General features: G+C 40.4%; 1 protein-coding gene across 1 annotated transcript in view; it reads left to right on the forward strand.

Annotated features, from left to right (window-relative positions):
* The first annotated feature begins 447 nt into the window (after positions 1 to 447).
* obscnb (obscurin, cytoskeletal calmodulin and titin-interacting RhoGEF b) overlaps positions 448 to 18,153 on the forward strand; it is a 67,734-nt gene continuing 50,028 nt past the window's right edge. Inside the window, 17 exon segments of the mRNA XM_030074514.1 lie at positions 448 to 1,531; positions 3,564 to 3,833; positions 4,098 to 4,358; positions 4,797 to 5,102; positions 5,212 to 5,478; positions 5,721 to 5,824; positions 5,938 to 6,106; positions 6,846 to 7,121; positions 7,207 to 7,488; positions 11,117 to 11,398; positions 12,391 to 12,672; positions 13,734 to 14,015; positions 16,239 to 16,514; positions 16,611 to 16,883; positions 17,002 to 17,268; positions 17,380 to 17,649; positions 17,741 to 18,007. Coding sequence (XP_029930374.1) covers positions 448 to 1,531; positions 3,564 to 3,833; positions 4,098 to 4,358; positions 4,797 to 5,102; positions 5,212 to 5,478; positions 5,721 to 5,824; positions 5,938 to 6,106; positions 6,846 to 7,121; positions 7,207 to 7,488; positions 11,117 to 11,398; positions 12,391 to 12,672; positions 13,734 to 14,015; positions 16,239 to 16,514; positions 16,611 to 16,883; positions 17,002 to 17,268; positions 17,380 to 17,649; positions 17,741 to 18,007 — 5,218 coding nt within the window.

Consider the following 18,153-nt stretch of genomic DNA (forward strand, 5'->3'; position numbering starts at 1 on the left):
GCAAACCGTATTTATTTATTTATTTATTTATTTTTCATGAAATCCCTAGCCAGGAAATAACAGAAAAATGACTGCTGTGACAAATTTTGTGGGGTGTAAAAGCTTGCATAAGGTGTTGCAGTTACTTTATTGTTTTCCTGAGCATTTTTAATGAAGCTTAAAAAGTGACAGAGATAATTATTAATAACTGTCTTATTTATCGTAAATCTAGTGTTATTAGTTATCGCACCACATTAGTATCAAGGCCGTAATGATCTAATTTACTTTTTTTAGTGATGTGTGTATTAGCCAGTAGATTTGTCACCTGTTCAATGGGCAGCTGTGACAACACAGTGAAAAATGGCTGCCAAATGTGACACATCCTGTTTAATGTTGCTTATTATTTCCTTTAACTTACCCAGGTATTCCATTTCATCTTCATACTTTCTTTGAAAATAGGAACAAATAATGGATCAGAACCTGTTTGGAGGAGCCCCCAGGTTCCTCACAAGACCAAAGGCATTTGCAGTGTGTGTGGGCAAGGATGCCACTCTTAGCTGCACCATCGTGGGCAGCCCAACCCCACTGATCACCTGGGAAAAGGAGAAGCTGAAGCTGACATCTGGGGGCCGCTTCAAGACTGTGGAGGATGGAGATGTGTACCGTCTGACCATCTATGATTTAACACTGGAGGACAGTGGCCAGTACATGTGCCGGGCCAAAAACAGTGTTGGGGAGGCTTATGCTGCTGTCACCCTCAAAGTGGCCCTGCCAACTGAGTTGGTGCAGAGGGCCCCTGTTTTCATGGTTAAGCCCACCTCTGCACGTGTCGGCTTGGGAGGTGATGTGATTTTCCACTGCCGGGTCGCAGCCCACCCCGACGCTAACTTTGATTGGGAGAAAGATGGCCGCTACTTGGCGGAGACTAACCGCATCAAGATTGTTTCAGACAGCGACAGCAGCTCTCTGAGGATCCAAAGCGTACGCAACCTCGATAGTGGCACCTACACCTGCAGGGCCCAGAACTCTGTAGGTCGGGCACAAGCTGCTGCCGCTCTTGTTGTGGACACTCAGGATTCTCGCCACCTGGGTGCAGATAAGAACACCTCGCTCCTTTCTCACCTCCAGAAACGCAAAGAGGAAATGAAGAAGGACATCTCCATCTATCATACTGAAGACAACAGCTCCTTAGTTTCATCCTCCACAACCAACATGGCTGATGGCTTGAGTGCTTTGAGTCTGGAACATGACCTGAGGGCATCCACCCTGGCAAAGCTGCCGAAAGGTGTGTTCACTCGTACCTGCACAGTGACAGAGGGCAAACATGCCAAACTCAGCTGCTTTGTGACTGGTCACCCAAAGCCCCATATCATCTGGAGGAAGGATGGCACCAACATCAGTGAGGGCCGTAGGCATGTCATTTATGAGGACCAAGCTGAGAATTTCATCCTCAAGATCCTGTACTGCAAGCAGAGTGACAATGGCCTCTACACCTGCAATGCAACTAACATGGCTGGGCAGACCTACAGCGCTGTGTTGGTGATTGTTAAAGGTAAGATAGAAATGGTGCATCTGGCCTTTCAATACACATCACCACTAACATGTTAAGAAATGATAGCTTTTACAATTGATGTGCATTTTTGTGACTAAAATCCAACATAAATGTTGACTGAGATTCTTTGAGAGTATGCCACATTATGATAGGAAACCAATTGTTCGACCTAGGGCAGGACGATATTATGATTTGGTAAAGATACTGTGGCAAGAGATTATATACCCTGTGAGATTTTGGATGTCATAGTATCATGACATGGCATAAGTGCTGTCTTTTCCTGGTTTTAAAAAGGCTGCAAAGAGATGATATGCCTTTGTAGGTATTTTGTTATTTGCCTCTACAGCTTGGCCATCATATCTACATTACTAATTATGGTTATCAAAAACGTCATGGGTGTAAATATTTTATGAAAATATCAGTACTCATACCTACAATATCATTACAATATTGATATCACAGCATCCTGTCAAAGTTATTGTGATATTTGAGTCTACATTGCCGTGCCCAGTGCTGACAATAAAAATGTTCTTGCATTGAGAAGATCTTCAGTTAATGCTTAGAAACATGTCATTGAATTATCTGTAACATCTCTAAATCAGTATATACGACAGGAGAATAGAAGCTGATGCTCTGAGAGAGATAGTCTCTTGTGTCCAAAACACCATATTATTAACATGTAGAAATGTTAAAAGAATGGGTTTAATACTGCTCTCAGAACCACTATACTGGATGAAAGTGAATTAATCTTGGAGTGAACATAGCATTATTTTGACCCCTCAGCTTGTGTGGGGCTTTTCACAACAAGGTTGAATTTAGGCTCATGCTATGAGGGTGTTGGTGTTGTGTTGCGTCTATTTTCTGCGGGTGATGAGTTGTTCACAGTTGCTATGATGGTCACTCACTTGCTCACGTTGTAGCCCCTGCGCACCACTGCCAGTGTGACTCTATGAGAAATTGGCCAGGGCACAAAGTTATCAATGACAGTTGTTAATCTCCCTCTCAATTTGATAGTGAGAGCTGTGCCAGTGATGTGCCTGGCCTGTTGATGCAAGATGCCTGCCTTGTAATTTGTTGTTTGGAGGACTTGATTGGAGGCTTTGCGATGGAAAGGGCCATACCCCTATGCCCTTTAAATTTTGGAGTTCCTACCAATATCATATCACTTGATAACCCCTGTGTGCAATAAGCACCTCTGGTAAAGGTCAAAGAAAGCTGCTTGCAAGTGTGCAGTGCACCTGAACTGCAAAACACACACTGAAATTTGATTTTACTGAATGATAACCGCATTCCAGTCTTCTCTAAAATGTGGTTTATATGTTGCTAGCTTACTCCAGAGTGCAGCAACAGTCCAGCACTTACTATTTAGATTATTAATGAACAAATAAATAGCTATTTTTGGCTGTTGGTCTTTGTGTAATGGTCAAAGGTGACTAGCCTTGATTACATGCCAAGGTTCAGTTTTGGAGTCATACTGTATTTCACATACTTTGATCCTCCCTTGTGAATGATTCCTCATTTTGTGGAACATGATATTTCATAAGTAAAAATATTTAATTACCATAACACCTGAGTCATTCTTTGGAAGAGCCCCTACTCTCAAGGGAGTGTAAACATTAGTTTTATTTTATGGGAATGCTTTGAATGATATACTGAACTGTAGACATGTCCCATAACTCAAAGAGTATGCCACATGTTGCAACCCTGCTTCCTGAAGTAGCCTGAACAGTTGGCTTAGACTCAGAGTGTTAAGTTATTGATGATCATGGATATGATTTGAAATTGTGACCCTGGTTTTTCGTGCTGAAGTGGTGCACATCATAGTAAGTAAACTGATGATAGAAAAAAAAAATTACATGATATTTTCCTTTGAATTAGTGGGTGTTATAGGGGCATTTACTGTTGACATTTCAACCATTAGTTCATAAAAAATAGGTCATACAAATAATTAAACAAGATGAACTAGAACTAGAAAGTGCTACATTAATGTAGTCTGTTTACCATTTGCTGTTTTAATCCTGCATTTCATCAGAGCCTAAGGTGCCGTTCAGGAGGAAGCTGCAAGATGTGGAGGTGCAAGAAAAAATGTCAGCTACACTGATGTGTGAGGTACCAGTTTCTGCCACCAAAGCCAACTGGTTCATGGAGGAAACACGCCTACAGCAAAGTGCCAAGTATAACATGCAGGAAGAGGGCACTGTGCGCCGCCTCACCATCCACAATGTCACCACCAATGATGATGCTGTTTACATCTGTGAGATGAACGAGGGAAGTCGCACAGTGGCCGAGCTCACTGTACTGGGTATGAATGAGAAGTGTCCCTGTAATATTGTGTGCAGGCATCATAATGTTTTCACCTCAGTGTAATTGATGCAACATGGTTAAAATACCACTAAAAGCTAAAGTTAAATAGAATCCATTTCATCTCTGATGCCCAGCTGCTTTCCTCTGTCCTCATTTGACTGTCTTGGCTCTTCAATTTGGCATCATTTATACTTTCCCAACATGGCAAGGCTCTTGAATACTGTTTTTCCTTTAGTAAAGTCTACATCTCTTTGTATCCTAGGTAACATTACTAAGAAGCTTCCCCGCAGGACAGTTGTTCCCATCAGTGATACAGTCATCTTCTGTGTGGAGCTGGAACACCCTTGTCCAGATGCCTACTGGACCCGCAATGGCGAGAAGTTGAAAGAGGATTCACGGGTTTCCATTGCCTGCATGCTCAGACAATACACACTCACCATCAGAGATTGCCAGGCTGATGACTCAGGAGAGGTGGCCTTTGTGGCAGGAGACTGCAAGACCTCCACGCGATTCTCTGTCACTGGTGAGGATTAGACCTGCGTCAAATGCTAGTTTGACATAATTGTGTTTTCAGCATGCTTGCAATTCCAAATGGGTGGGGTTTACAGAATCAGAACAATTCAGATAGTGTCATAAGTAAGTAAGTTTAAAGTCACAGAACACAAAGGGGCTGCCCACAGAACACAAACACAAAGAAAGATATTTTCCCTCTTACCCCCAGTGCAGTCCATTCATATTGTTTCATGTAGTTTAATTTGAGAAAAATAATGACACTGATACCAAGAACAATCCACATCCTTGGCTGGTGACGAGTTCATTTTGAAGCTATATCCTGCCGTAGTATTAAATATTTTGGGTGAACTGTTTCTTTAATGTCTTGATGTTTCTCATTTGCCACCATAACTATGTATCTATTTGATTAGAGAAAAAAAGCATGACCTTTGCTCCTTCTCCTCTCCAGCTGCAAGAAAGCATCCCCCAGATCCCCCAGTTGATGCTGTGGTGCAGAACAAGACCGACTCATCCATCACCCTTCAGTGGTCTCCTCCAGACAGTGACCGTCCTGTACCGATTAAGAGCTACATTGTGGACAGGAAGAAGGTGGGCGCTCAAACATGGCAGAGGTGCAACGCTACAGAAACCATCGTCTCAACCGAGATGACCATCTGCAACTTCACTGAAGAGGCCACCTATCAGTTCCGTATCTCCGCAATCAATGACTTTGGCCAGAGCCCTTACCTGGAGGTGCCTGGAAGCTTCTACCTCGGTAAGATATGGCATCTCACTACCGACCAAAGTGCTGTTGTCTGCAATCATAGTGAGGATACAACATACAGATACTTTTCCTCATGTCTGTGTTTGTCTGTCTCTGTCAGAACCCAGAGCAGAAGTGAGGAAGGGTCTGATGAACAGCACTGCCGTCTCTGGTGAGGAGGCGTCTCTCTCCGTGGAACTGTCTGCTGTTTGTTCTGGCTTCTGGTCCCTAAACGGCCGCCTCCTGCGCAGTGGGGGTGACTACCTCATCACCAGGTCTAAGAACATACACACCTTGGTCATCCGCACTGTGTCCATGGATCTGAATGGAGCTGAAGTCAAGTTTGTGGGTGGAGGCTCAGAGACCAGATGCATTTTAAGCGTGAAGGGTATGCACTTCCCACACAATTAGACTGCCAGCAGAGAGAAACACTCAAAATCCTTTTGATATACTTTATGTATTTTGTGTAGTGATTCTCTACCAATTTACTTCATGAACAAAACAATCATCATTATTATTCATTACTCTTCTAGAGCATTGTTTTTAATTAAGATAACTAGTCACAGCAAAACATGCTTTTTGTGAGAAGCAAGTCTGTAATACCTATTTATTTGACATCTCTGTTTGTAGCTCCTCCTGTTAGATTCATCAAGTCAGATCAGATGGACGTGGTGACCTGCAGTGCCCAAGCCTCAGCTCAGCTGACCACTGAGGTGTCAGATTATGACGCACAGGTGTGTGATTGTGAAATTTGTCATTTCCAGTTATGTCTTTTGCTGTAAAGAATTTACTGTTAACCTCACAAGCATCAAGTGTATTTTTGCGGTCTATTCTTTTGTTTCTTCAGGTCATTTGGATGAGAAATGGGCGAGAGGTGAAAGTGGGGAAGAAGTATGAGTATGTGATCATAGACCGGAAGAGAATCCTGATAGTACACAATGTTACAGAGGAGGATGTGGGCATCTATGAGTGTGTTTTAGATGGTTCCAGAATGTCCCTGCAACTTGCTCTTAAAGGTACAGTCAATGAAAAACAAGGGTGCAGATTGTAGTACTTTCACATATTTTTACTTTAATGCATGGTAAAATAATGAATCTGTCTGCAATGGATAATGTCTAAAAATGTGGAACACTCACCATATTTTTATGGACCCATGAAGCATAAACTCTTGCCCCCTACTTAGTGCAGAAATGAAGGGCATTGCTCTCACAGTGTGCAACAAGCACAGTTTCCAGCTTACGTAATGCAGACAGCCCCAGCCTCTCTCACACCACGTGATACAACATGACCAGCTGTGATGTCTGCTAGCAGGTGCTTATGAGCCATCAAACAGAGGAAAGAACTCTCTGTCATCATGTAATCAACTCCAGTATGACTCTGTTCCCCGGCTCATACTCATCCCACACTAAATAATCTCCCTCCCCTCCCCCAAAAATAAAAAATAAAATAAAATAAAATAACAGTATGATATTCAATAATTAAAAACAAATCCAAGCAATTGAAAAAATATAACGAAAGTCTCTTGCATTCTAATATTTTTATTTATTTTATTTTTTATTTATTTATTTTATTTTTACTTTATTTCTTTTATTTAAGGGATCTATTAGTCATCATCAAGTAGTTTACATGCGGTCTTTATAAAACAGACTTAACAAAGAAAAAGCATAGTTATAAAAACAGGTCTTGCTGTTATGCATTAGATTTATTTGTAAAACAACACAAAACAATCCATTTATTTCTGTCTTTTTCTGTAAGATGAACCTGTAAAATTTCTGAACAAGCCCAGAGGTACCATGGGAATGGCATCGGTTCTCAAAGGAGACCTTGAGTTGACTTGTGAGGTGTCTTCTGCTAGCGCGGTCGTTGTGTGGAAGAAAGATCAGGTGGAACTCACTGAGGACCAAAGAACCACCGTCATCTCAAAAGGGACTCAAAGGAAACTCATTATCAAGAAAGCCAAGAAAAGTGACGAGGGACACTACTCATGTGAGACCGCAGCAGACAAAGTCACATTCCAGGTCAAGATTAAAGGTAAGACAGCATGATGCTTTTTAGGACATAGAAAAGCCCTTTCAATTTGCTGATTTGTAGATTTATGAAACATGTTTCCTGACAGAAACCCTACCCCAAGCTGCTTTCTCCAACACGGAGTCAGTCCAGAAGGAGGTGACCGCCATTCTGTCGCACAAAGCCACTCTGAGTTGCGATGTGTCTGACAGCAAGACAGAGGTGAAGTGGTACAAAGATGGCAAACTCTTGGTATCAAGTAAGACGGTATACTCTGAGACAAAAGGCAAGACTCGTCAGCTGGTGATAGAAAATGTAGAGAAGAACGATGCTGGAGAGTACATCTGTGAAGCAGGAGGGGAGAAGCTGATCTTTAAGATATTCGTGTCAGGTACGATTGATTGATCAACTTTAGGGATGTAATTCTTGTTTGTTATTGGCTTTAGTTGCTGTCTGGAAGTTATGCCTGATGTGAATATACCAAGTTAGTTTCACATGTTTGTAGATTCACAGCGCACAAGTCAAGTTGAGGTATAACTGAAGTAGTAAAAGTTTAAAGGTGGATTTTTACCCTTATATCATGCCTACTGTGTTCAGAGAAGTGATATTTTGTAATTGTTACAATTTACTGTATTGCTTAAACTTGTCTGTCTGCATCGAATGTTAATCCTCTGCCTATCAAGTTTTCCCTCACAATGAATATATTTCTTAATTTGTGTCCCTATTGTAGTCAGAATCCGTAATGATTTCCCTGAAGCAAGTCTGTTGTGTTTCCAGCATTTGATATTTGGTGTTGAACAGTACTCAAAGTGTCCCTGTGATTCTCACTGACTTTACCCTCAGAGCCCCAGTCTGCCTTCTTCAACAAGGAGTCAGTGCAGAAGGAGGTGAAAGCTATTCTCTCTCAGAAGGCCACACTCAGCTGTGAGGTGGCTGATGCCAAGACAGAGGTGAAATGGTACAAGGATGGCAAGCTGCTGACTTCCAGCAGGACAATCCATGCAGAGTCAAAGGGCAAGAGTCGTCAGCTGGTGATAGACAGCGTGGAGAAGAAGGATGCTGGAGAGTACATCTGTGAGGCTGGGACTGAGAAGCTGGTCTTTAAGATGCAGATGGCAGGTAAGGGAGACTAGATTAAGACAAGATAAGATAAGATAGTGCTGGTCAGTATACCGGTGTTATTTTTTTTTATGATATGAATTTTTCAGATACCTGAATACCGGTGTATGTGTTTAGCGCACATAACGTTGGGAACAGCACGCGGAACGTAGTGCCGCAGGACATCGTTTGAGGGGGAACTGTTTTTGCAGTTGCACTCACTAAGCAGTGGGCACTCAGAAAATGAAGCTGAAGAACTTTTACCAAAAAGAGGCGCTGTGTCGGCTGTTTGGAAGTTCTTTGGCTTCAAAAAATCCGTCTGGCAAAAGCAAAGAAACTTTCCAGGCAGCGCACTGACATAGATTGTGTAACAAAGTGAAGAGTTGCCACTCCGCTCTATTTTCACTGGCTAACAGCAGCACACTGGCTTAGCTTGTCTATTCAGAGAAGAGGTATCACTTCGGCTTATTTTTCAATCTATGTTATCACGTGCATTCTACTGCTCATTCATTGGTAGCTGAATTGTTAGGTCTGTTTGATAACGTAAAGTAATAATAAAGTAATAAAGTAATTCACATTTTTAAAATAATAATAATAATTTAACATATTGTTAAATCAGTCAAATCAGTCTGCATATTAATGCAAGTGGCCTTAAATTTGCATAATAAAAAGGTTCTGTATTTTGACTGCAACTGTCATGCATTCTGATTCCTTCACTTCATTAGAATCATGAGTGCCACCTCTTTGCATCATTTTGTATTGCCATGCAAACCTGTATTAATACTAGGGTGGACAACTTTTGGACATTAATGTCCAGTTGTCTGGACATTAATGTCCAGTATTCATTCCTAATGACAGTAAAATAGGTCATTCTAGTAATTCTTCTCTAAATAATTAGAAAATGTGGTTAACACTCAGTCGTGCATGAAAAAAGAAAATACCATCATATACCGTGAAACCGTTATAATTTTGAAAAATACCGTGATATACATTTTTGGTCATACCGCCCAGCACTAAGATAAGATAAGATATTCCTTTATTAGTCCCACAGTGGGGAAATTTGCTTTATTTTTGGATGCTTTTTGGCAATACACTTTTCTCTTATGAGGATAACTATGCTCAATGAGTGATGAAAACTGTTGATGCAGTACAGTCATTGTAACAGTGGAGGTTGTTTTTGCTTTTCATAATGCAAAGGTACAGTATATGAATTTTGCTATATTAAAATAATGTAATATATTGTAATTGGCAATCTAATGACAGGGTTGACACATATGAAACGGTTTAAATGTACTCATTTGGTGTATGAATAGGGGTGGGAATCACAGGGGAACTCACAATGTGATACTATCACAAAATTTTACCCACAACAATGACAGTATCACGACACAGGCTATTCTGAGACAATCAGCTGTGATAGATCACCATATCTGTAACTGAAGAAGAAAAAATACTCTCGAAAAGGCATAATGATTTTTCTATCAATCATGTTTTTCAGTGTTTTAATATGCTTACCAACTGCAGCATGTATATGACAGAACAATTCCATTAAAAAATGCCTAAAGGCAGAGAACAAACTCACCTCATAGTAACTTGAATATGGTATCTGCGAAAATTAAGTTGAAAACTAATTTCAGGTGTTGATATATTATGATACATCCTCTTTTGGTACATTGTCAATGCAATTGCCTAGTATTGATATTTACGTTTACAACTTAATTTGCACATTTGAGTTGTATTTACTGCCTTCCTTTAAGTATTTTTAATAGAACTGTTCTATCATGTTCATGTTGCAGTCGCTGTGCATATGAAAATGTTGAAATACATGACTGATTCCTGCTCACTGGAAAATTATTTTGCCTTTTCCAGAGTATTTTTTTCTTCTTCAGTTACAGATATCATGATTTATCACACCTGATGATCTTACGCCTACTTCATGATTCCATCATAATCATTGATAAACTATTGAGGTAGTATTGTATCACCACTTACCCAGTGATTCCCACTCCTAGTCTCTACTATCTACCATACTCCCCTTTTTCTGGTCTTGTTTGTGCTGTTTAGCTCTGGATAAAAGATTTATGATACCACTGCACATATATTGTTGCTGCATGAGACGTTCAGTCTGTCTTATACAGTATCTCTGCTCAAAAACAGTAAAATAATCTTTGGCTGCATCTGTGTGTGGCTGAATGTATTATTGATAGCTTATTTTCTTCAGACAGTTCTGTTGTTTGCTATCCCTTAGGTTGTTCAGTCAAACTTGTCCTTGTTTTGATGTTTTGTGCTGAATATCATCTAAACATCCCCCCACCCCACCCCCCACGCCCCCCTCCATGTTGCCCCCATCAGAGCCCCAATCTGCCTTCTTCAACAAGGAGTCTGTCCAGAAGGAAATTAAAGCTACTCTCTCTCAGAAAGCCACACTCAGCTGTGAGGTGGCTGATGCCAAGACAGAGGTGAAGTGGTACAAGGATGGCAAGCTGTTGACTTCCAGCAGGACAATCCATGCAGAGTCAAAGGGCAAGAGTCGTCAGCTGGTGATAGACAGCGTGGAGAAGAAGGATGCTGGAGAGTACATCTGTGAGGCTGGGGCTGAGAAGCTGGCCTTTAAGATGCAGGTGGCAGGTAAGGGCACAGGGGCAAACTTGCTTGCTGATGTCCTTTTGATTGAGTTGCATGACAGATTTTCTACTGCAGATGTTTTTAGTAACTCATCAATATACATATAAATGGTTGTGTCCTCCACAGGATTGGAAATGTTGTGTAACTGGTGTGAAATTGTAAATAATCTGGAAATTGTACACTAGATCCTTAAAATTTAACTCCCTTGCCATAATGTGTCTTGTTTGCAACAGTGTATGACAATGACAAATCCAGTCTGTGTTGGATATCACATGCCTTCCTAATTACCTCCATAGACATCCAGGTCCAGTCTGCCTTCTTCAACAAGGAGTCAGTCCAGAAGGAGGTGAAAACTACTCTCTCCCAGAAAGCCACACTCAGCTGTGAGGTGGCTGATGCCAAGACAGATGTGAAGTGGTACAAGGATGGCAAGCTGCTGACCTCCAGCAGGACAATCCATGTTGAGTCAAAGGGCAAGAGTCGTCAGCTGGTGATAGACAGCGTGGAGAAGAAGGATGCTGGCGAGTACATCTGTGAGGCTGGGACTGAGAAGATGGCGTTTAAAGTAAAGGTGGAAGGTACGAAGAATACAGCACTTTTATGCCAAATGAGTTACAACAGCAGGGGTTAGTCATTGTGTTGTGTTTCATTACTGTTGAATAAGTGACAGTAATTTCATTTCCAGGACAAAGTTTGCCACACGTGCAGGCAAGATGTAACTAATTACATATTACAAGAAACAGCTGTGTGACTGTTTTTGTTATTATTTCATAATTATTGAGTGGTAAGATGAGGAGAAAAAACAGTTTTACTTTCAAATTAAAATTACTTGCAGTCCATTCATTTATTTAGGACATTTTTGTTTTTATTGGGAAATAAGGATATTCACTTATCATCATTGTGAACCTGCTGGATTGCTTCTCGTATTTCATTTTCTCTTTTAAAAGAGTTGCTATGACATTAAATGTGGCTTTCATTGTGGAATGTCCTGTTTGTGTCTGTAGTCATGTTGCTTTCACTGTTCAATTGGAAGTGGTGCTGGAATAGGAATATTGAAATTAGCTGCATTACTGGTTGTGTCTGTGGTTTTTCTGAATTCAGTTGTCAGTTATGGGATATTTGGCATACTGTTGGCAAGTGATTACCATAGAATACTGACGTGGCTGCTTGTTAATTGATAGGTTTAGATTGTTTGAATGCTTTGAGCTTCATTGTTTCTGTGCTGCTGTGCTTCTGAGGCAGAATTTCATATAGTATTTGATTTACTGAGACAGCCTTGGTGTCTTGTTGCTCCCTTGTTTGTGAGGTCTGTGCAGTGTTTTTGTTTTTCCCTCTGAAAGAATTGTTGCACCTATGTGACTATTGTCAAGTGCCCAGTCTGCTTTCTTCAACAAAACGTCCACCTACAGGTGAAAGCAATGAAAAGGATGCGATTTTATTGTTGGCAGCTAAGAAAATGTCTTTGCCTCTGTTCAGCTTTGTCCAGAGCATCCAAAGCAGTGCCTGTGCTATGGTTTTAGTGTCCCTGAGGAGTTACAATCCCATCACTTCCCCATTGTTACCTCTGCAGAAATCCAGGCCAAATCTGCTTTCTTCAACAAAGAGTCAGTCCAGAGGGCAGTTAAAGCTACTCTCTCCCAGAAAGCCACACTCAGCTGTGAGGTGGCTGATGCCAAGACAGAGGTGAAGTGGTACAAAGATGGCAAGCTGCTGACTTCCAGCAGGACAATCCATGCAGAATCAAAGGGCAAGAGTCGTCAGCTGGTGATAGACAGCGTGGAGAAGAAGGATGCTGGAGAGTACATCTGTGAGGCTGGGACTGAGAAGCTGGTGTTTAAAGTACAGGTGGAAGGTACGAAAAATACAGCATGTATAGTAAATGCCAAATGACCTTACTGAGTCATAGCTGCAGTGGTTAGTCACTGGGTTGTGTTTATTTTCAAATTATTGTTGGATGACTGGCAGTCACTTAATTTCCAGGATAAAGTCTGTAAATCATAAAGGCAAGACACATTTCAATTAAAACCTACTTTTTTGTGACTTACACAATTACAATTTCAATTCAAGACATATGCGTATATTCAAGAAGGAACACATATGTGTAATAATTTAAAAATCTAGTCACAAGGGCTTATTATATATTCCAAGAATCAACTGTATGATAATAATGTTTCATACAGTAATAATTGAGCATTGCACATGAGGAAAAAACAGTTTTATTTTGAAAGATACATTCTCACCTTATGCTTATGACTTGTTCTTATGTGGAGACAAGGAAATTGACTTAACACTGGAATGAAAATGTCAGATTGTTTACATGTTTTTTTTTTTGTTTGTTTTTTTTGTTTTTTTGGTTAAGTGGTACTTTGCCACCATCTGCAGGCTTCAATGTGGAATGTCCAGTTGTGTCTATAGTCATGCTGCTTTGACTGTTCAATCAGAAGTGGTGTTATTGATTGGGAATATTGAACTTAGCTGCATTTTTGTGTTCTGAGTTTGACTTCTTGTGTTGTTTAACTGATATTCTGATATTATTTGAATTCTTTGAGCTTCATTGTTTCTGTGCAGTGCTGTACTTCAGAGTCAGAATTTGCTCAGGCAGCTCTGGTGTCTTGTGGCTCTTGTATGCCAGATTTTGTGCAGTATTTTCCTATGAATGAATCTTTGTTGTTCTCCATTGTGCATCTCTGCTGCTACCACCAGATGCGCAATCTGCTCTTTTTAACACAGTTTGTCCAGAAAGAGGTGAAAGCAGTGTTTATATTGATGCAATTTTATTTTTTGTAACCAGCTAAGAAACAAGCCTTACATCCATTTAGCTTTGCCCAGTGCATCCAAAGCAGTGCCAGGGCTATGGTTTTAGTGTCCATGAGGAGTTAAAATGCCATCACTTCCCCATTGTTACCTCTGCAGAAATCCAGGCCAAGTCTGCTTTCTTCAACAAGGAGTCAGTCCAGAAGGAGGTGAAAGCTACTCTCTCCCAGAAAGCCACACTCAGCTGTGAGGTGGCTGATGCCAAGACAGAGGTGAAGTGGTACAAAGATGGCAAGCTGCTGACCTCCAGCAGGACAATTCATGTTGAGTCAAAGGGCAAGAGTCGTCAGCTGGTGATAGACAGCGTGGAGAAGAAGGATGCTGGCGAGTACATCTGTGAAGCTGGAACTGAGAAGCTGGTCTTTAAGATTCAGGTGTCAGGTATGAGGACGTCTCATTTAATGATTTGTCTCACAGGACTGTGATATGTGCGAATTTTGCTCAAGACTATGTCTTCGTGTCTTGTGCTTGGCAGTAACTGAAGATATGAAGTGAAACACAAAGAAATTGAAACACAGTTTTAGGGGAGGATGTGAATTTTTACATTCGGCTTTTTTAGATGTTTTGTTTAGTTTTCTTTTGAGAATTTTAGATTTTGTTGCCAGTATCATCCATATTCATGACTTATTATGTTTTGTGGCATTAATGTTATGTAAGTGCATGGCACTGTTTGCTGCTGTAGCATATTCTATGTATAGGTTTGTCTTTGCATTGTTTTGCTACCCAAGGGTTGATATAATTCTCTCTCTGCTGTAATCAGTAGTCTCTAAATGAGGGCTTACAATGTCATCACCTCCTAAACTGTTACTACCTCTGCAGAGATTCAAGCCAAGTCTACCTTCTTCAACAAGGAGTCAGTCCAGAAGGAGGTGAAAGCTACTCTCTCTCAGAAAGCCACACTCAGCTGTGAGGTGGCTGATGCCAAGACAGAGGTGAAGTGGTACAAGGATGGCAAGTTGCTGACTTCCAGCAGGACAATCCATGTTGAGTCTAAGGGCAAGAGTCGTCAGCTGGTGATAGACAGCGTGGAGAAGAAGGATGCTGGAGAGTACATCTGTGAGGCTGGGGCTGAGAAATTGGCATTTAAAGTACAGGTAGCAGGTAAGGGAGAAATATGGTTTAGCTGACATCTGATGGAGTGTATGCAAATATGCAGTACAACTATCTGCAGAATTTCGCTTTCATTCACCGGCTCTATCAAATTCAGTTTTTTTCTTGGTGCTGTTTGCTGTTGAGCATTATCAATTTAAGTTGTTTTTTTTTTTTACTTATTATGTCTTTATTGAATCTGCCTGTGTCTTTTTGTTATTTACCTCTGATGTTTTAGTTGATTTATCGCTTACAGTTGTTGGTATGGATTGACTTTTGCTGTTGAAAGGCTATACAGCTGTTTATATTTGTTTACAGTAAGGCTGAGGAATAAATTAAAGATTAAAGACTAAATTAATTAATTCAAGTTCATATTTTAAATTGATGCAAAAACTCTTATAATCAAGGTTTGGATTGCATCTACACAGAATTTACATGCCCAGAAATGCATGTGCTAATCACCAATCACATTATCCTGACCACTAAGATTCCCATTTGTTAGTTGTTGTACTTACTGAAAAAAGAAAAACGTCTAGATTAAAATCATAAATTGTGCAAAGTTTGAGAGAAGATTTTTTTCTTTTCTTTTTTTTTTTTCTCGGCCATATCTCCAAGCTCTAATTTACAGTATATGATAATTGTCTTTATAAGCAGTTTGTCTTAAAGATTATTTGGAAAGATGAAAGGCTTACTGATGCTATATGTAAAATGTCCTAACATGTTGCTAGAAAACTAGTTATGATTCAACATTCTAATGACAAAAAGAAATATGACTTTTAATTTTCTGCTCATTGCATTCATTTGATACAGTATAGGGACTTTGGAAAATTAGGAACAAAACTAAAAACAGTGGGAAATTGAAATAATGAAACATGACAATGGAAAACCAAATAATAGTTGATATCACAAGTAATTTAGAAACTATAGATAGATAGGTAGATAGATAGATAGATAGATACTTTATTCATCCCGCAGGAAATTCGCAGTTTTTCAGCAGTATCCAGAGATTACAGATTAAATAAAATAAAAAAAGATTAAAAAAAAAAAAGAATAAGACCCAGTGTGCAAAAAGCAATGTGCAACAAAAAAAACCCAGAAAAAACAGAAAAAACCGTGTGCATGGGTGTATAAAATGTGCATAGAGTTAGGTCAATGTGCAAATTTAGAAGAAATATACAGTATACACATGATAAATAGCAGTAAGCAATATAAACACTATAAACAAAGATTATAAAAAAAAAATAGAAATATGAACAATTTAAACAGAAGTATTAACAATTTAAACAGCAGTGGAAAATAACCTAACCTGAGGAACACACGCTCCGACCGAGGTTCAGAGTTAGTGTGAAACCATGAGACCAAGACCATCGACAGAACCTGACGCCCGGTACTGGGAATTCAGGAACTGTCCTACACAATCCTACACAAAAACCTACATGTAGTGCTTTTGAATTAGAAAATATTTTTTGATTAATGTTATTCTGATGACACAAATATGTCATTTTTTTTCGTTAGAAGCCCCAGCTGCCTTTTCCAACAAGGAGTCAGTCCAGAAGGAGGTGAAAGCTACTCTCTCCCAGAAAGCCACTTTGAGCTGCGAGGTTTCCGATTCCAAGACGGAGGTGAAGTGGTACAAGGACGGCAAGCTGCTGACTTCCAGCAAGACTGTGCACATGGAGTCCAAGGGCAAGAGTCGTCAGCTGGTGATAGAGAAGATGGAGAAGAAGGATGCTGGAGAATATACCTGTGAGGCTGGAACAGAGAAGCTGGTGTTCAAGCTCCAGGTGACAGGTAAAATTTCATTGAAATTTTAGCGCTAACAGTAATAACTCTATATGTAGAGCACCATAAATGTTTTTTTTTTTTTTTTTTTTAACTGCTCTATAGATGCAGCGGCCAAGTTCCAGAAGAAATCTGTCAAGGATACATGTATTGTTGAAGCGAGTGAGAGGATCGTTTTGACCACTGAAGTGACCACAGAGAGTGCTAATGTGAAGTGGTTTAGGGACGGTGTGGAGATCAAGGAGGGCAACAAGTATGAAATTAAAATAGATGGCCTTTCTCGTACCCTCATTATTAAATCCTCTGAAGCCAAAGACAGTGGAGCATACTCCTGTCAAACCGCTGATGACAAACTGGAGTTTAAAGTTCAGGTCAAAGGTTAGTACATTTTTCTACAAAAGGAAGATTTAATATTCATAGAATTGACAAACTGAATAGATGTATCTCTAAAGATGAGTAATTTCCATTTTTGTCTACATTCTGTGTTTTCATTCAGAGGTACCACTGAAGTTTGTGGCGCCTTTGAAGCCAGTTACCATAGACTTGGGTGGCACACTTAGCCTGATGTGTGAACTAAACCAAGCCTCAGGGGATGTTGTTTGGCAGCATGACGGTCGTGACATTAAACCTGGTGGAAGATTCTCTATCAGCACAGAAGGTGCTAAGCGGTTCCTTACTGTGACGGACATGGCAAAGGAGGATGAGGGAGAATATAGCTGTGAATGTAAAAATGACAAGACTTCCGCTAAAGTCTCCTCAAAAGGTAATCAAATATTTTATTACACATGGAATGTGTGGAATCTATGACAAAATCAAACAGGAACAATACCTTTTATATCAGTATTGTTAATTTGATGTCATTCTTTCCTTTCAGCACCCAGACTAGTGAGGCTGACTGCCAAGCTGAACAATGTGGTTGCAGTGGAGGGAAAAGAAGCCATTTTTAAATGCTCTGTCACCCCAGCAGATGCCAGTGTTAAATGGTTCCGCAACAATGTGCCCATCACTGCTGGACCAAAGTATAAGATTGAGCATGGTGGCAACAGCCACTCACTCACCATCACCTCTGTCACCCAGGAGGATGCTGGGGAGATCAGCGTTGACGCAGAAGGCAAAGGCTGCAAAGCTACTCTGCAAGTGCAACGTAAGTACATGATTTAACTGTAAAAAAGTGTTTCTGTTAATAGCTTTTGGATTTTTTTCATTCTCCTTATCATTCTTTGTGCCCCCATCAGAGATACCCGTGACATTTAAGAAGAAGCTGGAAAACCTGACAGTGGAGGAACAGGTGGAAGTGAAGTTGGAGGTGGAGCTCAGTAAGCCATCAGCTGATGTCAAGTGGATGAAAAACAGTGTAGTGCTTCAGCCCACAGGAAACATGGAGATTCGGGTAGATGGAACCAAGCAGACTCTGGTTTTCAAGAGTGTGACCCATGCTGACCGTGGCTTCTACTCCTGTGAAACTTTAGATGACAAGACCGAGGCCAAGCTCACTGTGGAGAGTAAGGCTGTTTGCAAGTTTTTATTACAAGTGCACAATATTCAAGCACAAAACTCAGCCCTAGAAAGAGCATTTCATTCTCCAGTAATGTGAAATTATATGAATCTACAGCTTGATTTTTGGGGCCAGGATGACTTTTATTTAACC

This window comes from Myripristis murdjan, chromosome 17, assembly GCF_902150065.1.
Source record: "Myripristis murdjan chromosome 17, fMyrMur1.1, whole genome shotgun sequence".
NCBI lineage: Eukaryota > Metazoa > Chordata > Actinopteri > Holocentriformes > Holocentridae > Myripristis > Myripristis murdjan.